Source organism: Geotrypetes seraphini, chromosome 2, assembly GCF_902459505.1.
Source record: "Geotrypetes seraphini chromosome 2, aGeoSer1.1, whole genome shotgun sequence".
NCBI classification, from domain to species: domain Eukaryota; kingdom Metazoa; phylum Chordata; class Amphibia; order Gymnophiona; family Dermophiidae; genus Geotrypetes; species Geotrypetes seraphini.
Window position 1 is genome coordinate 125,508,776 of NC_047085.1, and position 25,023 is coordinate 125,533,798.

General features: G+C 42.0%; 1 protein-coding gene across 5 annotated transcripts in view; it reads right to left on the reverse strand.

Annotated features, from left to right (window-relative positions):
* SPIDR (scaffold protein involved in DNA repair) overlaps positions 1–25,023 on the reverse strand; it is a 536,511-nt gene that overhangs the window by 206,389 nt on the left and 305,099 nt on the right. For all 5 annotated transcript variants that reach the window (XM_033933718.1, XM_033933714.1, XM_033933716.1 and 2 more), the window contains one exon: positions 4,964–5,174. In XM_033933718.1, coding sequence (XP_033789609.1) covers positions 4,964–5,174 — 211 coding nt within the window. The remainder of the gene's footprint in view (positions 1–4,963; positions 5,175–25,023) is intronic.

Consider the following 25,023-nt stretch of genomic DNA (forward strand, 5'->3'; position numbering starts at 1 on the left):
CCCCCCCCCAAGAACCCCCGACCGCCCCCCCAGCCGACCCGCGACCCCCCTGGCCGACCCCCACGACACCCCCAACCCCCTTCCCCGTACCTTTCTGTAGTTGGCCGGACAGACGGGGGCCAAACCCGCCTGTCCGGCAGGCAGCCAACGACGGAATGAGGCCGGATTGGCCCATCCGTCCCAAAGCTCCGCCTACTGGTGGGGCCTAAGGCGCCTGGGCCAATCAGAATAGGCCCGGGAGCCTTAGGTCCCTCCTGGGGGCGGGGCCTGAGGCACATGGGCCCAACCCGACCATGTGCCTCAGGCCCTGCCCCCAGGAGGGACCTAAGGCTCCCGGGCCTATTCTGATTGGCCCAGGCGCCTTAGGCCCCACCAGTAGGCGGAGCTTTGGGACGGATGGGCCAATCCGGCCTCATTTCGTCGATGGCTGCCTGCCGGACAGGCGGGTTTGGCTCCCGTCTGTCCGGCCAACTACAGAAAGGTACGGGGAAGGGGGTTGGGGGTGTCGTGGGGGTCGGCCAGGGGGGTCGCGGGTCGGCTGGGGGGGCGGTCGGAGGTTCTTGGGGGGGGGCGGTCGTTGGGGGGAGGGGGGGTTTGCGTCGAGGGCAGGAGGGCCTGGGATCCCTCCTGCCCGTAATGTAGTGCAGGGTGGGGTTAGGGGGTCGCCGTGGCCAGGAGGACTTGGGCTCCCTCCTGGCCCGATATTGTCGAGGAGTTGGGGAATCGGCGGGTCAAGAGGGCTTGGGCTCCCTTTTGCCCCGATCGTGTCGGGGAGTCGGGGGGGCAAGAGGGCTTGAGCTCCCTTTTGCCCCGATCGTGTCGGGGAGTCGGGGGGGCAAGAGGGCTTGAGCTCCCTCTTGCCCCGATCGTGTCGGGGAGTCGGGGGGGCAAGAGGGCTTGAGCTCCCTCTTGCCCCGATCGTGTCGGGGAGTCGGGGGGGCAAGAGGGCTTGAGCTCCCTCTTGCCCCGATCGTGTCGGGGAGTCGGGGGGGGCAAGAGGGCTTGAGCTCCCTCTTGCCCCGATCGTGTCGGGGAGTCGGGGGGGGGCAAGAGGGCTTGAGCTCCCTCTTGCCCCGATCGTGTCGGGGAGTCGGGGGGGCAAGAGGGCTTGAGCTCCCTCTTGCCCCGATCGTGTCGGGGGTGCCAGGGACCACACGGAGTCACCCACCGTACCACCCGATTCGGGTAAGCGCAGGTATCGGTGGGTGGCTTATTTGCGGGGGGGTGCCTTATTTTACATTTTTTTCTAAAAAGGGGGGGCTGTCTTATTTGATGGCCCTGCCTTATCATCGGGGAAACACGGTAGAAAAAAAAAAAAAAATGAACAGTTAAGTCCCAGTTTTTGCCGCTGAGACTCTGCCCTCTCACTGTAAAATTAGACTCTACTTAGTCTGTCTTTAAATTTAAAAAATGTGTGTTGTTTTAAAAAACAATTATGTTTTTAGATGTATCTAAATAAAAATAATAACCAAAAATTTATCTTTTTTTATGTCATCTTAGCATATTTTATGCTACAGAACGAATTATTTTTTTTAACATGTATTGTTATGGGAAAACGCGTTTCACATAACGAACTTTTCGCATAACAAACTTGCTCCTGGAACGAATTAAGTTCGTTGTGTGAGGCACCACTGTATATGAGTTTTGCTGCAGTGTTTTGTATCAATTGGAGTTTTTCATTAATTTCACAGAGATACCTGAGAGTAGAGCATTGCAGTAGTCTAGTAGTGACAATATCGTTGACTGAACTAGTATTCTGTAGTGCTGTTTGAAGAAGTAGGGTCTTACACCTTCTTAGTTTTTGTAGTATAAGAAAAGATTTTCAGACTAAGTTGTTAACATAGAAAAATTGCTAGGTAAAGTGTTAAGGGAATAGAGGTTTAAAGTACAGATTGCTGCAAAGAGAGAGTGCACATAACATCTTTAACCTTAGCAGTAGACAAATGAGCAATGATGACATCTCCACACACAGAAATAAAGACCAAACAAGTTGTTGTTGGTTGTTTCTTTTTTTTTTTTTAAGTCAGTCCAGTAAAAAGGTATTATCTAGTGATTTTTTTCCTTGGCATCTAGAGAAAAAGCAATCACACTAGTGAGATACAAAAATTCTTATGTGATTAGTAAACAGTAAGATACCTAGAGTGACTTTGCTAAAGCAATGAGGAAAATGGTTAAAAAGAGCTAAAAGGATCTGTGGCAAAAGTTAGGAATGTAAACTTAAAAATGCCATCATGGAAGCCCAGACCAGATGCATCCCATGTATTAACAAAGATGGAAAGAAGAGAAAATGAGAACCAGCATGGTTAAAAGGTGAAGTGAAAGAGGCTATTAGAGAAAAAAAAAATCCTTTAAAGAATGGAAAAAGGATCCAAATGAACAAAATAAGAAGAGACATAAGCACTGGCATAGATAAACAAAGCTAACAAAGAATATAAAGAGAAACTTGCCAAAGAGGCAACAAATCATAGTAACATTTTATTTAGGTACATCAGAAGCACAAAACCTGTGAGGGAATCTGTGGGACTGGTAGGGAGCAAAAGGGGTGCTCAGGGAGGATAAGGCCATAGCAGAGAGACTGAATGAATTCTTTGCTTTGGTCTTTAGGAAAAAGATGTAAGTGATCTACCTGGACCAGAAATGGTTTTGAAGGGTGATAATGCAGAAGAACTGAAAGAAATCTCAGTGAACCTAGAAGATGTACTAAGTCAAACAGACAAGTTAAAGAGTGATAGATAACGTGACCATTTATTTTTTTCACCAAAACGGGACATCTATTAATATTCAGTCCCGCCCCCCAATCCCGTTCTAACCCCACCCCAACCCGCCCTAGCCCCGCCCCCAATTTCTTCCATTCATTTTTCATGTACACACAATATCTTATTATTTCATAATGGTAACCATAAAATTTAAAAAAACACAAAGCACCCTGTACGCAGAGAAAATGTTAATTATCATTTATATTTGGGGGGTTTCAACGATGTCACCTCAGTAACTATAGAAAACTAGACAAATATAGTGCAAAATATAGACAGCAGATATAAATTCTCAAAACTGACACATTTTGATCACTAAATTGGAAATAAAATCATTTTTTCTACCTTTGCTGTCTGGTGATTTCATGAGTCTCTGGTTGCATTTCCTTCTGACTGTGCATCCTATCTTTCATTTCTTTCTGCACTCAGGCCCAACAATTGTCCCTTTCTATTCCCTCCCTCCTTCCTTCCTATGTCCTTAGTGCCCCCAGTGCCTTCCTATGTCCTTAGTGTCCCCAGCGTCTCCTTCCTATGTCCTTAGTGCCCCCAGTGCCTCCTTCCTATGTCCTTAGTGTCCCCAGCGCCTCCTTCCTTTGTCCTTAGTGCCCCCAGTGCCTCCTTCCTATGTCCTCAGTGTCCCCAGCGTCTCCTTCCTCTGTCCTTAGTGCCCCCAGTGCCTCCCTCCTATGTCCTCAGTGTCCCCAGCATCTCCTTCCTATGTCCTTAGTGCCCCCAGTGCCTCCTTCCGGTGTCCTTAGTGCCCCCAGATCCAGTGTCAGTTCTCTTTTGTACCTTTGTTCCAGGTCTCCCTCTCTCTCTCTCCCTCCTCTCTTAAGATCTTGCCTCTCTCTGCTCTTCCTCAGGGGCTCTCCCCCTCTGTCTGCACCTCCCAAAGTCCTGCTTCTGCCTCCTGTCTTTCATCTTTGGTCCAGGCCTTAGAGTCTTTCTTCTACTTACAACCCCCCCCTTCTCTGCCTTTCTCTTCTCCTTCATCCCTCCTTTCTATGTCCCCTCACTGCCTTCCAGCATTTGTCCCACTCCCTCCCAAAAAGCCTACCAGCCTACCTCCCCCAAAGCCAGTCTGCTTGCCTACCTTCCCCAGAGCCAGCCTGCCTGCCTACCTCCCCCAAAGCCAGCCTGCCTGCCTACCTCCCCCAAAGCCAGCCTGCCTACCTCCCCCAAGGCCAGCCTGCCTACCTCCCCCAAGGCCAGCCTGCCTGCTTGTTTCACCCAAAGTCAGCCAGTCTGCCTGCCTGCCTACCTCCCCCAAAGCCTGCCTACCTCCCTCCCTCCCCCAGAGCCATCCAGCCAGCCAGCCAGCCTGCCTACCTCCTTCCCCCCTACCGCGGAAAACAAAAGCCTCCCTCCAGGCCCAATTTAAACTTCCCCTCGGTCCACCGCCGATGCTCCTCTGCTTACCTACCTGACGCTAATTGCGCCCAAAGCCTTCTTCCCAATGTCAATTCTGACATCGAAGAGGACATTCCGGGCCAGCCAGGCAGCGCCACACACGCAGCTCCTGATTGGATAAGGCCTGACTTACTGCAGGAAGAGGCGGTCAGAGCATATCGCGAGTGATTTCCTGCACTCGCAGCGCTCCGGTTGCTCTTCCGCTGCCCTCTTCAGTCTCCCCCATGAAAACCATATTCGTAGTTTTTCAAGATTCGAAGGGGATCCTGGAACGGAACCCCCGCGAATATCGGGGGAGTACTGTATTTGGGTTTTTGCCAGATACTTGTTACCTGGATTGGCCACTTTGAAGATGGAATGCTGGGCTAGATGGATCATTAGTCTGACCCAGTAAGGCTATTCTTATGTTCTTATGCATTCTCCATTTCTCTATCAGATTTGCATTTTTTAAAGGGTAAAGGGGATGAGACTTGTAAACTGGTTTTTATTGTGTGCGGTTACAATTAAAGCAGTTTACATATTTTAGACAGGTACTTATTTGTATCTGGGGCAATTAAATGTTAAGTGACTTGCCCAGAGTCACAAGGAGCTGCAGTGGGAATCAAAAGAGGGCTTATTGTTGTTAACAGAGATTCAGCAATCAATTGTCTTGTGTTGGTTCTAGGAATAAAGATCACCACAAAGAAGTGCTAGCATGTTTTAGTATTTCTCTTTTTTATAGTTCTTAAGCATCTGGTCACAGGCATGTTATGAAGTAAGAAATCACAAACAACTACAAAACAGAAGTCAGTAAAGTTCACCTGATCAATTGCAGATTCCTGATTTGAGTTCTCTTTGGTACCATTTAAACTGAACATCTGAGCCAGTAATGGTAGTTTTCTTTCTACAAGAAACTTCTCTGGACTGTGTGTTCTGTCCTTCATTTCCAAGTTTTCTTGAGAGAGAATTTTCTGGCAAAAGTAAGTATTCATGATTATAGGGATGCTTTCATCTTGTAGGACTAATTTCTGCCTAAAAGACAGGAAAAAAAAAAGTTGAAAAGATAAGCAATTCAGAACAAACTGCAAAGCAAAATAAAAAGCCTAACAAGATTCCTGCTAGCATTCAATCATATTAAATAATTAACTGATTACTAATTTTTAAAACCTACACATTCTGACTAGATATACATCCTGGTCAGTTGTTCTCTTTTTCACCATTTTAAAGATATGTCACACCATAGCAATATGTCACTTAACAATAATCAACAAATTCATCACCCAATAGGCTAATGCCTAGTCATTAAAGATATCCTTCTTAAAGTCTGTGGGCCAGATATTTAAAAGCACTGATCTGAATAGTGGCAGATGCTATATGGATAGTGTCACAGAAAATTCTTACAAACTGCATCAGCATTATCCAGATAGTGCCAGGGTAGAGTTGGGGCATTCTGCTTAAGTCTACAGATACCAGTGATATTTGGTCACCAACTGTATAGCTATAGGGGTAAATTTAGGCCAACATAAAGACTTTCCCAAAATTTATTTATATAGCTATATGGTTAGCAGCCAAATATCACCAGCTATTCATACAGCAACGGCACTTGTACATTCAGCAGTGTCACTTCTGTGGCTAATGGTGCCATATATATAATGCATTTAAATGCCACCAGTGGTATAGTAATGGGGGGCAGACCACCCCAGGCGCTGTATTTGTGGGGGTGCCAGCACCTCTCCACCTCCCCCCCCACACACTACACTTATGCCCTCCCCCTCCCTCAATACCTCTTTAAATCTTTGCCAGTGCAAGCAACTTTGTGAGCAATTTCTCTGGCCTGCTGCTCATGCTGGCTCGAATACCCTCTAAAATCACTTCTAGATCACAGGGTCAGGAAGTGATGTCAGATGGAAATCCAATGCTGGCGCAAGCAGCAGGCTGAAGAAAGGAGAAGCTGCTCGCGCTGGCGAAGATTCAAAGAGGTACGGGGGAGGGAAGGCATGAGTGTGGTGTGGGGGGAAGAGAGGAGGACCCGGGGGGGATCGCTACCACCCCAGGAGCCTCCTACCCTCACTATACCACTGAATGCCACAGCTGCTGTTTAAAAATAATGTTGAGTAATCAACAAGCCACTGTTGTTCAGTCTGACAAGTCATATACAGGTTTGTCTAATACAACTAACTTAAAAGACAAGCTAGTATTGAATGCATCTATCCTTGGGGGTGCATCTATCATATGTATGGTCCTTCAGGCAGCAATCGGGTATATATCACCAGTTGCTTAATGCTTCGTCGGTCCAACCTTTATTAATTCAATGAATCACTCCCTGAAGAAAGGTTTCTTTTTTGAAACATGCATGTCGGGAGAGGTGAAGACAGCACAGGTTCACTATAAGCTAAGTGATGGACTGTTATTGAAAAAATGATAGGTTTTATTATATTAAAAAAATACATTACTACTAAAAAAAATGGCACTTAGATAAATAGGAGAATGATTCATTGAATTAATAAAGGTTGGACCGACGAAACATTAAGCAACTGGTTATATACCCGATTGCTGCCTGAAGGTCCTTACATATGATAGATTCACCCCCAAAGGTAGATGCATTCAATACTAGCTTGTTTTTTAAGTTAGTTGTATTAGACAAACCAGTATATGACTTGTAAAAATAATGTTGGCCACAGCATTTGAATATTGACCTACTAGTCTTATAGCCTGTTACATTAACTGGTGCTAGAATATATGTGTGTGTGTGTGTCTTTATTTCTTTCTCTCTCTCTCTCCTTCTGTATTTCTGTCTTTCTTTTACCTCGGCTGTCCACCCATTCTCCCTTTCTTTTACCTTCCCTGTGTCCACCACCACCCCTTCACTGCTCCCCTTATCCAGCAGCAGCCCTTCTCCCTTTTTTTAATCTCTCCCCTGTCCAGCAGCACCTCTTTCCTGTCCCTCTGTCGAGCAGTAGGCCTCCCTTCCTTTTTCTCCCCCCCGTCTCTTCCCCTGTCCATCATCACCTCTTTCCTGCTCCCCCGTACAGCAGTAGGCTTCTTTTCCTTTTTCTCCCCCCCTAGCACCTCTTTCCTGCTCCCCCATCCAGCAGTAGGCCTCCCTTCGTTTTTCTGCCCCCCCTAGCACCTCTTTCCTGCTCCCCCGTCCAGCAGTAGGCCTCCCTTCCTTTTTCTTCCCCCCTAGCACCTCTTTCCTGCTCCCCCGTCCAGCAGTAGGCCTCCCTTCCTTTTTCTACCCCCCATCTCTTCCCCTGTCCAGCAGCACCCCTTATCTCGCGTCAGCCCTCCGCTGACAGGCAGCGGCAGACAGCCTCCGTGCCACCTGAAGCCGACATCTGCCTTGGGAGAGAGAGATGCGGGGAAGCGCGCATGCGCACTCCTACCTGTGGGGACCTACAGCGCACGGAAAATGGGAGCACGCAGGTCAGAGTGCGCATGCGCGGCTTAGGCTTTTATTATATTAGATATGTATTTTCTCTCATGACATATCTTAACCTGGTTTCCACTACATTTGTTTCATACAGAATAAGGTAAAGTAAAAAAAAAAAAAAAGATTATAACTGAAGCATAAAGAATACAATTTTTTGTGTGTCTTACACAAATAATAAGAAACTTAACAAGTTTTAAGTGAGCCAGTTGTTGTAGTGTATCTAGATTTTCAGAAAGATTTTGACAAAGTTCCTCATGAGAGGCTCCTGAGAAAATTAAAGAGTCATGGGACAGGTGCCAAAGTTCAGTTGTTGATTAAGACTTGGTTATCTGATAGAAAACAGAGGGTAGGGTTAAATGGTCATTTTTCTCAATGGAGGAGAGAAAACAGTGGAGTGCTGAAGGAGTGTACTGGGATCGGTGCTATTTTAACTTATTTATAAATGATCTGGAAATTGGAATTGCGAGTGAGGTGATTAAATTTGCAGATGACACTAAACTGTTCAAAGTTGTTAAAACGCATGCGGATTGTGAAAAATTGCAGGCAGACCTTAGGAAATTAGAAGAGTGAGTGTCCAAGTGGAAGATGAAATGTAATGTGGACAAATGCAAAGCGATGCACATTGGGAAGAATAACCCAAATCACAGTTACCGGATGCTAGAGTCCACCTTGGGGGTTAGCGCCCAAGAAAAGGATCTTATTGTACACAATAAGATGAAACCTTCTGCCCAATGGGTGGCAACAGCCAAAAAAGCAAACAAGATGCCAGGAATTATTAAAAAAGGGATGGTTTACAAGACTAAGAATGTTATCATGCCTCTTTATCGCTCTATGGTAGTGCCGCCGATTCAAATCAATTTACCGATACACGTCAGTGAATCGATTTGTTTTCTTTAAAAAAAATCGGGCTTTCCGATTGACTGACCAACCCTCCTCCCCACATACCTTCAGGCTTCCTAAAGCAGAAGCAGTAGCGCTCTGGCAGCAAAAAGCCTGTTCTAAGCGCTGCCTCTTGCTGGCCATCCACTGACGCTGCTGCTCCTGCTTTAGAAAGCCCGATGTCAGAGCTCAGGGGAGGGGATGTCGGTCAGGAAGTGCTGCATAGGTGCCAGCACTGTGCGTACCCTTGGCTCCGTGGCTTTAGGGGGTTCCCTGAAGGCTGGCATGTTTTCCCTTTCTCCCAACTATCATCCAGCTTCCCCCTGGCCTCCACACCATCCCCTGGGTTCAACTTCTCTCCCTTTCTTTTCCCTCCCTCCCTCTCTCCCTCCATTCCATTGCCAACAATCTCTCTCCCTCTTCTCTGTTTTAAGACCCATTATTTCTTCCCCTTCCCCCCACCCTCAGTCCAGCATATGTCCCTTCTCTTTGGACCCCCCTCCCTCTGTGTACTTCTAATAGCTACACCAAGAAGCCCCCAGAAGGACGGCATGTTTCTCCCTTCTCCCCACCATCCTCTGGCTTCCCCCTGGCCTCCCGGTCTTACTTTCAAAACTAATTTCGGCCTGCAGAGGATCCCCAGTGATGTAGCGATTCTAGAAGGCTGCTGTCAGCCTCCGCTGCACGTTCCCTCTGCCGTGGTCCATCCCAGACCAAAACATGACATGATGTCAGAGGAGGGGCAGGACCACAGCAGAGGGAATGTGCAGTGGAGGGGATGATAAAGGGGATGGACTTCCTCTCGTATGAGGAAATACTAAAAAGGTTAGGGATCTTCAGCTTGGAAAAGAGACGGCTGAAGGGAGATTTCCCCATTCCAGTATTTATATATCCCCCTCCATCCACACCATCCATTGGGTTCAACTTCTCTCCCTTTCTTTTCCCTCCCTCCATTCCATTGTCTACCATCTCTCTCCTCTGTTTTAAGACCCATTATTATTAGTTGTAAGCTCAATTGAGCAGGGATGTTTAACGTACAGTGCTGTGTACATCTAGCAGTGCTATAGAAATGATAACTACGTAGTAGTAGTAGGTTTTTTTAATATTTGGTAGGGATTGCCTAGTATACAGTATATCTAGAAAATGAATAACACCAGTATATGGACAAGACTCATTTGTTTGGGACAAGGGTCAGGACCAGAATCCTCTGGAAGGCATTAAGCAGCTTGCTCTCTCTCCTTTTCCCACACTCTCAATAAGACAAAACACTCCAAAGGCTGTTGTTTTGAACTGTTTACTTAACGCAAGTCTTTAGACAACATATACAATGTGGTAGAGGCAGGCACAATGCAAGAGGCAACAAATAAGAATAATTTAATGGTTAAAGCACTGGGCTAGCAGCCAGAATAGCCTGGTTTATATCTTATTCAGATAAACATTTTATATGCCCCTCTCCCTTGCCCAAGGGATTGGAAAATACATAGTATATCTGAATGGAACTTACTTTGTTTTACTACTAAAAAGATAAGCTAAAGATAAATACATACAAATAAATAAATAAATATTTACCATGATACCCTTAACTCCAAATCCCAGAAAAAGTTCAAACTCCACCATCTCCTAAATTCTATTATAGGGGATAGCAATGGATAGATACAGTTTCTTTCAATATTCATTTACAGTTCTGATGTGAGCTATGATTAGAATCAGGGACTCTGAAAGGAATTGCAAAAGATTCCCAGTCAGGATCTATTAAGGTGTACTTGGATCCTGAGGAGCCCTCTTAAGTTTGATGGTTAAACTTCCTTCAGTCTAGTGGATGTTCTTGGACCACCAATAGATGGAATGAAGTCCACGTTACCTTGCTGGAGAGTACACACATAACACTGTCTTTCCTTTATTCTCAGTATTTCAGAAGATCCTTTTTCCCTCAAACACCCAAGAGGATAATTTTTTAAAATTAATTTTGAAACTACAGCATTAAAGGAAACTCCTTGAAACATGTCACAAATCAAACAAAGTAACAAATCAATTCAGGTAATAAATCAAATAGAATAAGAAATATATTTAGGCTTTGTGATAAACCACAATAGAATCAATTCAGAAATGCAGTGAAAAAGCCCCCCATTAATTCAAATGTAATAATTCAAATTAGAATATCTAAGCAATTTTAGGTACAGAGAGTGAAATACCTCTCCCTTTCAGGAAAAAGGTTAATAGAATATATAAAGAGTGCTGATCCAAATAAACTAAGGGCTCCTTTTACGAAGGTGTGCTAGGGATTTTTTTAAAAAAACCTTTATTTACATTTTATACTTTTGACAAAATTATTAGTCAAAACAAGAAATAATACAATACCAGTCAACATCTTTGAATTACAAAAATGATATATAAAGAGAAGTAAAAGAAAAAATATATAATAAAGGAAAAAAATTCTTTACCTACAAATACAGTTTCTTTTTTTTTAATATTCTTTATTCATTTTCAAAATTACATTAATTGTAAAATATATTCATTCACAGCAACAATAAATATATCACTTATAAACAAATACAGTTTCAATCTTTTCTCTTCACTTTAATAATACCAAGCTTATCTCTGGAAATCAAATATACTGGTTTGTATAATTAGACCTTAATTAAGGAGGAGAAAGGCTATGCATTCACTGAAATTTTAAACCAAACAGTATGAATAAAATAAAAGATGTAGCTGATTAGGCTCAGGAACCTTATAAACTAAGCTAACTTGAAGCAGAAGTTCTCTCAAGAATACTAAACTTGCTCTTTAGCAAAAATAAATTTAATCAACTGCTGAGGCTCAAAAAATACATATCTATTCCCTTGATAAACTATCACACATATACAGGGGTATCTAAGAACAAACGTCGCACCCAATGGTAGGACCTTTGGTCTCAAAATAAGAAATTGTTTTCTTCTCTTTTGGGTCATTCGTGACACATCTGGATACATCCTCACCAATTTTGTCATAAATAGAACATCCTTAAACTTGAAAAACAACTTAAGCATCCATTCTCTGTCAGAGTCAATTGCAAATTGTACTAGCAGTGTAGCAGTTGCCGGTACCTCATTATCAGATCTCTCCAGAGGTGTGCTAGGGTTTACCTTTCTTTAAAATTATTATAATTTTTTTTTTTTTACTTCAATGTATTTTACATAGCCCTAACCCCAGCACCTTTCATACCAAGTGTGTCTATGTCTTCTCAGTCATTTGTTGTTGTTTTTTTGGCAAATGACCCCTTTTTCTTTTAAAAATGCATTTTTATTTTAATACTTTACTATTTTAGTATTGTAAACCAACCAGATATTTGATGAAGGGCGGTATATCAAACACAAAATAAACTTGGAAACTTGTACTTAATTGAAACAGCCATGAGAAAAGTAAAGGAATGCAGAGATTTCTCTAAAGCTCCTTGGGGAAAGGAATCCCATCTGTTAGATAATTTGGGGAAGAAAGTCTTCCAAAGAGCTATGCTGCCCAGCAGCACTACACAATTCCACACAATTCAAACCCCAAAACAAAGATTGGCTTTTTCTGAAACTTTCAGATAATTCATCCTTTACCAACCATCCCACACAGCTTCTTAAACATATTGTATCCTTGTATGATAAACACAATTGAAGTGTAGATTCCACAAGCCAGTGCATATCCTAGATTCTCTGGCATGAAGGAAAAATCCTGGAGTTCGGGCAAGAGGATCTGATTGACTGAGGATAAAATAAAATAAACGAGTACATAAAAAACATAAGAATTGCCACTGCGGGGTCTATCGTGCCCAGCAGTCCGCTCACACGGCAGCCCCCAGGTCAAAGACCAGTGCCCTAACCGAGACCAGTCCTACCTGCGTTCGTTCTGGTTCAGCAGGAACTCGTTCAACCTTGTCTTGAATCCCTGGAGGGTGTTTTCCCCTATAACAGCCTCTGGAAGAGCGTTCCAGTTTTCTACCACTCTCTGGGTGAAGAAGAACTTCCTTATGTTTGTACGGAATCTATCCCCTTTTAACTTTAGAGTGCCCTCTTGTTCTCTCTACCTTGGAGGGGGTGAACAACCTGTCTTTATCTACTAAGTCTATTCCCTTCATTAACGTGAATGTTTCGATCATGTCCCCTCTCAGTCTCCTCTTTTCAAGGGAGAAGAGGCCCAGCTTCTCTAATTTCTCACTGTACGGCAACTCCTCCAACCCTTTAACCATTTTAGTCACTCTTCTCTGGACCCTTTCAAGTAGTACCGTGTCCTTCTTCATGTACGGCGACCAGTGCTGGACGCAGTATTCCAGGTGAGGCTGTACCATGGCCCGGTACAGTGGCATGATAACCTTCTCCGATCTGTTCGTGATCCCCTTCTTAATCATTCCTAGCATTCTGTCGCCCTTTTTGCCACCGCCACACACTACGCAGACGACTTCGACTTGTTGACCAGTACTCCCAAGTCTCTTTCCTGGGGGGGTCTCTCCAAGTACCGCCCCAGACATCTTGTATTCGTGTATGGGACTTTTGATACCGACATGCATTACCCTACACTTATCCATGTTGATCCTCATTTGCCATGTCGCTGCCCATTTCTCGAGCATGGTTATGTCGCGTTGCAGATCTTCACAATCCCCCTGCGTCTTCACTACTCTGAATAACTTCGTATCGTCCGCAAATTTGATCACCTCACTCGTCGTACCCATTTCCAGATCATTTATGAATATGTTGAAGAGCACGGGTCCAAGCACCGAGCCATGCGGCACCCCACTGGTGACGTTCTTCCAGTCCGAGTATTTTCCATTTACTCCCACTCTCTGTTTCCTATCTGCTACCCAGTTTTTAATCCACGTGAGTATTTTACCCTCTATTCCATGGCTCTCAATTTTCCGAAGTAGTCGTTCATGCAGAACCTTGTCGAACGCCTTCTGAAAATCCAGATATATAATGTTGACCAGGTCACCCTTGTCTATCTGCCTGTTTACTCCCTCGAAGAAGTTCAGTAAGTTCGTCAAGCAAGATCGTCCTTTACTGAAGCCGTGCTGACTGGTCCTCATCAGATTGTGTCCGTCAAGATAATCAATGATGCAGTGTTTAATCAGCGCCTTTACCATCTATCCCGGTACCGAGGTCAGACTCACCAGTCTGTAGTTTTCTGGATCTCCCCTCAAACCTTTTTTGAAGATCGGTGTAACGTTCGCCACCTTCTAGTCTTCCGGAATCTTTCCCGATTTGATCGACAGATTGTCTATTAGTTGAAGCAGTTCAGCTATAGTCCCTTACAGCTCCTTAATGATCCTTGGATGGATGCCATCCGATCACGGGGATTTGTCACTCTTAAAACTATCAATCTGCCTGCATACTTCTTCTAGACTGACCGTCAACCTTGTCAGTTTCCCGTCTTCGTCTCCAGCATATAGTCTGTTGTGTATATCCTCTTTGGTAAATACAGACGCAAAAAATGTGTTCAATTTATCAGCGATGGCTTTGTCCTCCTTTAGAACTCCCTTTATTCCATGATCATCTAACGGTCCCACCACTTCCTTCTCGGGTCGTTTCCCCTTAATATATCGAAAGAACAGCTTGAAGTTTTTCGCCTCCTTGGCTATTTTTTCCTCATAGTCGCTTTTGGTCCTTTTATCACTTTATGGCACCTGCGTCGATGATGTTTGTGCTTTTTCCAGTTTTTGTCTGTTTTTGACTTTTCCATTCCTTAAATGAAGTTTTCTTGTCTCTGATCGCTTCCTTCACCGCTACAGTGAGCCACGTCGGTTCCTTGTTCTTTTTCCTCTTGGATCCCTTGTTGATACGCAGTATTTTGCACCTCGGTGACTGTATCCTTAAAAAGGGACCAAGCTTGCTTATCCTCTTCTTAATCTTCTTCTCCACCATGAGTCTCATCCCTTTGCAATTCCCTTTTTGAAAGTTCAGTGCCGTGACCATCGTTCTATATCGATGTTTCATCCCTGCGTCATGCTGTGATCGCTGCTTCCCAGCGTCCCTTCTACTTCTACATCTTGTGCCGGTCCTCGCAGACCATTTAGAATTAAGTCCAGAATTGCATTTCCTCTTGTATTTTCCTTGACAAGTTGTTCCAGGAAGCAATTGCCTACAGCATCCAGGAACTTGGTCTCCCTAGCGCAGTCAGAGGTGCCTAGGTTCCAGTCTATCCCTGGATAGTTGAAGTCACCCATAACAACTGCGTTGCCTCGCTTGCAGTTGTGCTCAATCTCATCCGTCATTTCTCCATCAATTTCTTCGGACTGCCCTGGGGGGTCGGTAGTAGATGCCGATCTTCATTTCAAGCCCATTTGTTCCTGGAATTTTGACCCATAGAGGCTTCTAGATGCGGAGAACTGGAGAACCTGAAGAAACAAGTCAGACTCCTGGAGGGCAGGATACTGGAACTGTAGGCACTTCAAGCAGTGGAGGAGGAGGACAGAGATGCAGAGAACATCAGGACGGAGGACACCATCGAGGAAGAAGTCCGAGAGCAGAAGAACTTCATAGAGGAGGCATACAGGGAGGCCGTGGAAAAACATCAGCAACATTGGAACTGCCGGGATACACCTACAGAGAGCGTGGACCACCAGTACTTCTCTCCTGCTTTTCCCATCCGAACTGCTCCTGCTTTCCCCCTCTGTTCCTCTCCTGCTACTCTCTGAGCTTCTTTCAGAGTCAAATGGTAATGGGAGTGGGAGGAAAGAACTACATACAGCATCTAGCTAAACAGGATGGGTTATAAATATTGGATAATTTGGATTCTAGCCTCTGTAAATAGATTGCTATCCTGAGCCTTGCATTTAGCCAAGATGTTAGTAGAGGCACTTTTTTTGATTCAAGTTCATAAGAGATCAACTCATGGACGCCTTATAGCTTTCTAAGGAGAGTAGCTAAGAGGACCATGAAAATGGTAATATGGTATCTCTAAGACCCAACTTTTATTTGGGCACTTACTACTTGTGGCAGAACCTGGATTGAAACTAGATGAATGGCTCAAGGCTATGGGTGGAATAGCAGATAAGGAGGAGATCCTGTAAAGCTAGATTCTTTATATGAAACTAGAATAAACACATGCATTATGAATTTCACAGAGCACCCATCTAGCTTCACATCAGTCACCCTTGGTTTTCTTTAATCTCTCATTCTCTGTATTGGCAACAAAAGAAATATCCTAGAGATCAGAGGAGGGAGACAGCTTCTCTCACTTATGATTTGGAGTACCTAAGCAACTCTGGATTTTAGTTGATTTCTTTCTCAGGCTTCTGCTCCTTCTAGCTTGAGCCCTGAAGTGCTGCATATAGACACACAGGCTCAGAAAGGGATATCCACAGCTATTGATAAAATGCTTGATGTTTGATGCATTTTCTGCTTTATAAGTTCAATTCTATTGTGTCTTCTAGTCTGGTCCTGCTGGGAACTGAGATAATATTTTTTCTTACTCTTCTCCTGCCCTTCCCTGATATCCTTGCAGCATTTTCATCCCCTTTGTTACTCAGTCATGAAGAATTTCAAGTTTCTTATATACCGCCTATCAAGGTTATCTAAGTGGCTTTTACAATCAGGTACTCAAGCAAATGCAGGGAAACAGGAGGCATTCATTAGTACACAGTCATATTCAAAATAGATAATCATAATAGAACTATTTAATTCTCAGAATTTATAAAATGAAGTTTAATTATGTTGTCAGGGGGACAGAAAATCATGGCAAACTTCATTCAAATTTGTCTACATATGAGCAAATGAGTGGGCACTGTTTGGAATATGGCAGCACCCACAGCTCAGGAGGTAAGACCGACACATGCATAAGAATTGCCATTGCAGGGTCAGACCAATGGTCCATCCTACCCAGCAGTCCCGCTCATGTGACAGTGCTGCAAATGAGTCCAGTCTCACCAGTTTAGCATGAACTTGTCCAACTTTGTCTTGAATCCCTGGAGAGTGTTTTCCCCTATAACAGACTCCGAAAGAGCATTCCAGTTTTCTGCCATTCTCTGGGTAAAGAAGAATTTCCTTACGTTTGTACTGAATCTATCCCCTTTCAACTTTAGAGAGTGTCCTCTCATTCTCCCTACCATTCTCCCTACCTTGGAGAGGGTGAACAGTCTGTCTTTCTCTACTAAGTCTATTCTCTTCAGTATTTTGAATGTTTCGATCATGTCCCCTCGTAGTCTCCTCTTTTCAGGGAAGAAGAGGCCCAGCTTCTCTAATCTCTCACTGTACGGCAACTCCTCCATCCCCTTAACCATTTTAGTCGCTTTTCTCTGGACCCTTTCGAGTAGTACAGTGTCCTTCTTCATGTATGGCGACCAGTGCTGGATGCAGTACTCCAGGTGAGGGCGCACCATGGCCCGGTACAGCAGCATGATAACCTTCTCTGATCTGTTTGTGATCCCCTTCTTGATCATTCCTAGCATTCTGTTCATCCTTTTCGCCGCCGTAGCACATTGTGCAAATGGCTTCATGGACTTGTCGATCAAAACTCCCAAGTCCTTTCCTGGGAGGTCTCTCCAAGTACCGCCCCAGACATCCTGTATTCATGCATGAGATTTTTGTTCCCGACATGCATCACTTTGCACTTATCCACTTTGAACCTCATTTGCCAAGTCGATGCCCATTTCTCAAGGTTGATTATGTCACGTTGCAGATCTTCGCAATCTCCCTGTGTCTTCACCACTCTGTATACTGCTAAGACTCACCTATGTGCACATATGTCACAAAGGTATTTAAATGTGTATCATATCTCTCCTCTCCAACCTTTCTTCCAAAGTATACAAGCTGAGATCTTTTAAGTCTGTCCCCATACTATTTGTGACAAAAAAACACTGACCATTTTAGTGGCCGCACTCTGAACCAACTCCATCCTGTTTCCATCTCTTTGAAGGTGTGGCTTCCAGAACTGTACATAATACTCTAAACAGGGTCTCAACCTTATCATCTATCTGAAGTCTTGCTACTCATTTATATGTTGGACCTCTGCTTGTCCCCTTTGCGGTCATAAGCATAAAAGCATAGGAGTTGTCATACTGGAACAGACCAAAGGACCATCAAGCCCAGTATCCTGTTTACAACAGTGGCCAACCCAGGTCACAAGTATCTGGCAAGATCCCAAAGAGCAAAACAGACTTTATGCTACTTATCCTAGGAATAAGCAGTAGATTTCCCCAAGTTCATCTTAATAATGGCTTATGGACTTTTCTTTTAGGAAGTTGTCCAAACCTTTTTTAAACCCTGCTAACTGCTTTCACCACATTCTGGTAACAAATTCCAGCGTTCAATTTACACATTGTGTGAAGAAATATTTTTTGGCTTGTTTTTAAATCTACCACTTAGTAGCTTCATTGAATGCCCCCCTAGTCCTAGTATTTTGGAAAAGAGTAAACAAGTGATGCATATCTACTCGTTCCTTTCCACTCAGCATTTTATAGATCTCTATCATATCTCCTCTGAACCGTCTCTTCTATAGGCTGAAGAAACCTCGTTGCTTTAATCTTTCCTCATAGGGCAGTTGAACCATCCCTTTTATCTTTTTCAAAGCCCTTCTCTATACTTTTTCTAATTCCGCTATATCTTTCTTCAGATGCGGCGACCAGAATTGTACAAAGCATTCAAGGTGCGGCTGCACGATGGAGTGATACTAGGGTATTATAACATTCTCTTTGTGGTTTTCCATTCCTTTCCTAATAATTCCTAACATTCTATTTGTTTTTTTAGCCACTGCCACACACTGAGTTGAGGGTTTCTAGTGATCCTTTTCCTGGGTGGGGACTCCTGACATGGAACCTTGTATCACGTAGCTATAGTTCAAGTTCCATCACTTTGCACTTACTCACATTAAATATCATCTGCCATTATGAGGAGAGAGACAGCTCAGAGGAGATATGATAGAGGTCTATCAAATATTGAGTGGAGTGGAATAAGTAGACATAAATTGCTTATTTACTCTTTCCAAAAATACTAGAACTAGGGGCATGCAATTAAGCTAATAAGTAAATTTAGAACAAACCAGAGAAAGTATTTTTCACTCAATGTATAATTAAACTCTGGAATTCATTACCAGAGAATGTGATGAAAGTAGCTAGCTTAGCAGGGTTTAAAAAAGGTTTGGATAATTTCCTAAAACAAAATTCCATAAGCCATAGGAGAGAGTGGCGCAGTGGTTAGAGTTACAGCCTCAGCACCCTGAGGTTGCTCCTTGTAACCTAATCCTCTACCACCCCAGGTATATTAGATAGATTGTGAGCCCCCCCCCCCCCCCAGGACAGATAGGGAAATGCTTGAAATGCCTGTATGTAAAACTGCTTTGAGTGTGGTTATAAAACTACAAAAAGGTGGTATACAAATCCCAATCCCTTTCCCTTTATTAAGATGGACTTGGGGAAATTCACTGCTTATTCCTAGGATAAGCAGCATCAAATATATTTTACTCCTTGGGATCTTGTCAGGTACTTGGTTGGCCATGGTTGGAAACAGAACACTGGGCTTGATTGACCTTTGGTCTATCCCAGTATGGCAACTCTTATATACTTATGTCCTTCCTTAACCTTTCTGATACAGAAAATATTCCATGCCTTTTTTTCAATAGCTTCCAAAAAGAGAACTCATAAATGCCTAACATGCAAAAACAAGTTGTTGCTGGCCCTTTCTTAGGAGTGGCCCATAGAGTCAGCCTTATCTTTGTGAAATGCAATTATTAACACATACACTCCTAGATGCAATTGTGCAGGACTGACATGATTTTTTCTGTTCAAGAAATGGCTATACTTTGCACTTTGCTCATGTGAGCTGTTAGTCAAATATTTTCCTTCATTCTTTTCACTTCTGAATTCTAGGCATATGAAAGACACTAACAGTTTTATGCCAATTATGCACAAAAAGGCAATTACAAAAGAAGGGGAAAAATCCTCAAGGTTTCCAGATGAACAGAGTAGTGAGGGAAAGCACCAAAAGCAAAAACAGAGAAAGTACCAAAACCTTGTACTATTACAAAATACCTTTAATAATTCCTATAGACAATATCAAGAGACAACAGTGCAAAACTTGCTCAGTCCCTTGCTACCTGTTCTGGGAGTGCTCCTTCACATAAGATGCACCGAAGACAATGAACTAAGAGGGGATAATTTTATAACAGGCACCAAGCATTTACAGGAGTCTAGTGCCACATACTTTCCCATATGAAACAGTAATAATATTTACATGCATAAAGCCTAATGCATAATACCTGTTTAGAAGAAGGTGTATAAATACACAAAATTCTACAGATTATTCTCAAGAATATGCCAAGACAAAGCAATCCAATAGCAATAAAAAGATGCACTCCTGCTCACCAGAAATTACCTCAGGTTCCAGAAGGAAATAGAGAAACATGAAGGCAGATAATGGCCAAATGGCACATCCAGTCTGCCCATCTGTAGCATCCACTATCTCCTCCTCTCCCTAAGAGATCCCACAGTACGTTACATTCCAATTTATATTCTGCCAAAGCCCTTACAAGTTCATGGCAGATAACAATATAATTATGGTTACTATGCAAAAACTAAACCGCTAAAACTGCAGCTGCGGTGATTTTGAGCCATCAGAAGAAAATAAGATAAGTGCTCACTTTTCTATAAAATTTTGAAAACTATATTATTAAAAATTTGGAAATAAGAAGGAACGGTAAATGACTAGACCAAGGATGTATTTTCTATGTTAGTATTACTACTGACATAGATTGTTTTACAAGATTTATCTTGGGAAACACTGAGGTCTATACCGTTTTCATTACTGAAATAAGTTGAGCACTATATTTCTGATAGCACGATTATGTGAATATCATCTTGTGTGGTTATAGATAACAATATAATGCATTTACTGGAAACTAACCTAGTTAAACATAATATAATGACAAATAATCAGTATAAAATATTAACAATAGAGAATAATACATTTCAAGAGAAGAATTTTTTAAACTAAATGTCTTTAAAAGTTTTCTAAAAACTGTATATTAACTTACATATCTAATTAAAATAGGAAGATCATTCCAAATTAAAGGATCTGATCAAAAATGGATGCCGTCCATTGAACAAATAATCTATCTTTGGTGAGGGAAATTGAAGATAAAATTGTTTTTATACAGCATGACTTAGTCTTCCAGCTAATAATTAAATTAATAATATGGTACCTGGTCATACAGAATATTAAAAATAATACAAAGCTTAAAATGAATCTGTGCAATTACTGGTAACTAGTGTAATTTAATAAAATATAGTGCAATTCTGTCATATTTAGATATGGAAAAAATTACCCTCACTGCAGTATTTTGTACAGTTTGTAAATTTTCAAATGTCATTTAGCACATCCTAGATAAACAGTATTACAATAGTCTATCTGGGAAAGAAAAAGCAATTTAACCACAAGTGCACTTGTAATTTTCCATGGTTTCTTGAATTCAGACACAGTCTTTGTCTCCACTATCTCTACTACCCTTTGAGTAAAAAAGCATTTCCTTAGATTACTCCTGAGTCTATCACCTCTTAATTTCATCTTATGCCCTCTCATTCTGGAGCTTCCTTTCAAATGAAAGACTCGCCTCATACGCATTTATGCCACATAGATATTAAATGTCTCTATCATATCTCCCCTCTCCTGCCTTTTCTCCAAACTATACATATTGGGATCTTTTAAGTCTGTCCCCATATGCTTTATGATGAAGACCATCAACCATTTTAGAAGCCTACCTATGGACTGACTCCATTCTGTTTATATCTTTTTGGTTGGTGCAATCTCCAGAATTGTGCACAATATTCTAAATGAGGTCTCACCAGTCTTATATAGCGGCATAAATACCTCCTTTTTCCTACTGGTCATACCTCTCCCTATGTACCCTAGTATCTTTCTAGCTTTCGCCATCACCTTTTCAATCTTTTTGGCCACCTTAAGATCATCACATACTATCACACTCAAGTTCCACACTTCTTTCATGCACAAAAGTTTTTCATCCCCTAAATTCTACTGTTCCTTCAGATTTTTGCAGCCCTAATGCAGGACCTTGCATTTCTTAGCATTAAATCTTAACTGCCAAATTTCAGACCATTCTTCAAGCTTTGCTAGGTTCTTCCTCATGTTATTCACACCTTCAGGGGTATCTACTCTATTGCAGATTTTGGTATTATCTACAAAGAGGCAAATCTTACCAGACATTTCTTCAGCAATATCGCTTACAAAATGTTAAAAAGAACAGGCTCAAGAACCGAATCTTGAGGTTCACCACTGGTAACATTCCTTTCCTCAGAGTGATCTCCATTGACCACTACCATCTGTCGCCTTCCACTCAACCAGTTCCTGACCCAGTCCGTCACTTTAGGGCCCATACTGAAGGCACTTAGTTTATTTATTAGAATCCTATGTGGAACACTGTCAAAGGCTTTGCTAAAATCTAAATATACCGGATCTAGTGCACTTCCTCTATCCATTTAGGGCTGCAGCAAGCTAATCTTCAGCATGTTCAAGGGTTATACGATCATCAGCAGTCCAGAGGGATAGAGATGGGAGAAAAGGGGGAGGAGTAGCTTTTTATATAAAAATAATTTTCAAATGACAAATGCAGGGAAATATGAGCAATAAGTGCTGTGGATCATCTTGGATAGAGGAGAAGGTATTTTCATCCACACTGGTGTGCTCTTCACATCTATAACTCAAGTGGAGGAACTGGATGGGGATCTATGAAAGATACTGAAAAGGTAAAAATATATGGTGAGGTGACATTACTGGAAGCATTTAATCTGTTGGATGTGACTTGGCATATCCTATCTGCAAAACCAGAAAGATACATTGTGGGTGACTTACGAAGAGCTCTGCTCAGACAAAAGGTGAAAGAACTCATCAGGGAAGGAGCAACATTGGGATCTAATACTCATAAATAGAGATAGTATATCTAATGTCCCTGTGGTTGGCCAACTAAGCACCAGAAACCATTAGACAGTTTGATGTAAGAGCTAAAGTGGAAATTGAACATATGCGGAGCAGGGGCCTGGTAGCTACAAACATTTAATGGCTCACTCCAAAGGGTGGGTGGTGAATTTAGGTGACAGTCAATGTTCTCTTCATTCTGGTGCTAGGGTTGTTCCATCTTCTCATCTCATTCTTGAACTTCAGTCAGCTCCCCTTCCTAGGGTCCCTACAGAATCATCACAAGATGGAGACAAGTAATTAGAAGAGATCGCTTTGGATAATATGTTGATACAGATATATAAACTATGCACAGTGTGATAAGGATGGCAAGTAAAACAAACATTTCTGGAGGAATTAATGGGGTAACAGGATTTGAAAAGAATGAGAAAATGATCATATGAAGTGGCAGATAAGCCTTACTGGGTCAGCCAAATGGTCCATCAAGCCCAGTAGCCCATTCTCATGGTGGCCAATCCAGGGCACTAATACCTGGTCAAAACCAAAGGAGTAGCAATATTCTATGCTAACGATCCAGGGCAAGCAGTGGCTTCCCCCATGTCTTTCTCAATAACAGACTATGGACTTTTCCTCCAGGAAAAAAGTCTGGTTGTCTTAAAGGAGTCAGAGCTGCTGCTGTCTACACGTATTTTTCAACTATACTTATCCAGTGGACAGTGGTGAATAAGCTATGGCTTGTTGATGACTTGAACATTTCCCATGGGAAGTCCCTGGTGAGCTTAGAGATGTTCTTCCCGTGAAGCTGGGTTGTATGTTCTCTCAGGGTTTCCAATCCAATCCTTAAGTTTATATTACATTACATTAGGGATTTCTATTCCACCATTACCTACCGAGTCATCCCCAAAATTTGGGGCTCGATTCAGTTTACATTATATTATAAAAGGAATAGGACATAGAAGAAATCAAATCTATTTTCTCACCATAATACTAAATAAGATCATTTTATATTCATCTAAGGCTTGTTGGAAAAAAATAAGTTTTCACCGATTTTTTAAATAGATGAAGTGATACAAAAGATCTAATTTCATAAGGAAATGCATTCCAGATAGTCGCAAAAATATATGTAAGAATCGGGAGATATATCCCATGGTTTTACCGTTAACAGAAGGGAAAGAAAACAAAAATTTGGAACAGTCTTGAAGTTTCAGGTCGCGAAGAATTCAGAGAAACAGTTACCAGTGGTGTGAAAATCCCATGTATTCCATTCTATGGGAAACCAACGGACTTTCCCTCCAAAATTCAAATTGAAACCTATATATATATATATATTTTTTTTTAAATTTAATTTTTAATAATACAAGCAATAATGCTTTACAGAAACTCTAGCAACAATGATACATAATCACATCCTGATTAACAGTTAGATTTTAAATTTTAAATCAAAAGAAACAATTCTCAGTTATATTATAGTCCTCTTACAAAGGAAAGAGAGGCAAGAGTGAAATCTAACAAATAAAGAAATTATTCCTATATTTCAAGGAAATAAGTAGGTACCTTTAAGCATTAATATGTACCGACACTATTAACAATGGGTTATTTTAGGGTGCAGCAGACACCCCCTTCCCTTCAAGAAAGAAACGCAACTGCTCTGGCTCATAGAAAACATATTTGGTATCTTGGTACATTACAAAACACTTACAAGGAAACCTTAATTGAAATGTAGCCCCTAAAGAAACAATCTTTTCACGATATACTAGAAATATATAGATTTTTTCCCCAAGATAGGACACCTGTTTCATAGTATAATACAATCTTAGAATTGACTTTTTATCTTGATGAAAAACAAATGAAACTATCATTGTAGCTCTCCCTATTATTTCGACCTCAGATGTCTCCAATATTGCTGATAAATCCTGTTGAGGAGCAGCCTTCACCTCTTTTAATGTTTTATTTAAGTAATAAACTTTTTGAGTAGGTGGTATATTTGTGTCCAAGATTTTCAAAGTAGATAGCAAAAAGTCTCTAAAGATCTCTCTGGCAGATTTATACTTAGCTACCGGAAAATTCAAAATTCTCAGATTTAATGACCTATTTTGATTCTTCAAATTTTCTATTTTCCGGAGGAGAAAAGCTTTATCCAGCACTTGCTGTTTAATAGTATTTTTAGACTCTTGAACAGTCTGTTGAATTTCTCCTATCTTCTCCTGATGATTCTGTACCAAAGTATCTAAATTCTTTAACTTATTTGATACTTGAGACAAAGGTGCGATAAAGTTTATACATACTGATTGGAGGTTGTTAATTGCAAACCATAGAGAATCCATTGTCACCACTGGCGGTTTGGCGAGTGGCTTGAACTCCGGTAGCCGGCAAAGATCTTGTTCAGTTAGTGGTTCCCCACGCTGATTCATGCCTCCATTACTTTCAACACCAACACATATAGCTGGTCACACGATCGACATGATTCTAACTTCTATTTCCTCATTTAACAAATTTCAATTTCAATTCCATTCCTCTCAACCAGTACCATGGTCAGATCATTTTTTAATAACAGCAACCTTTGAAGCCGCATTGCCTAAACTAAATGAAATTTCCCAAGTTAGGAAATTTAAAGATTTTAGTAAACTATCATCAGAGTTAATTATATCAAACTTTGGAAACTTAGAATCATTCTCTATAGATGACTTTATATGTA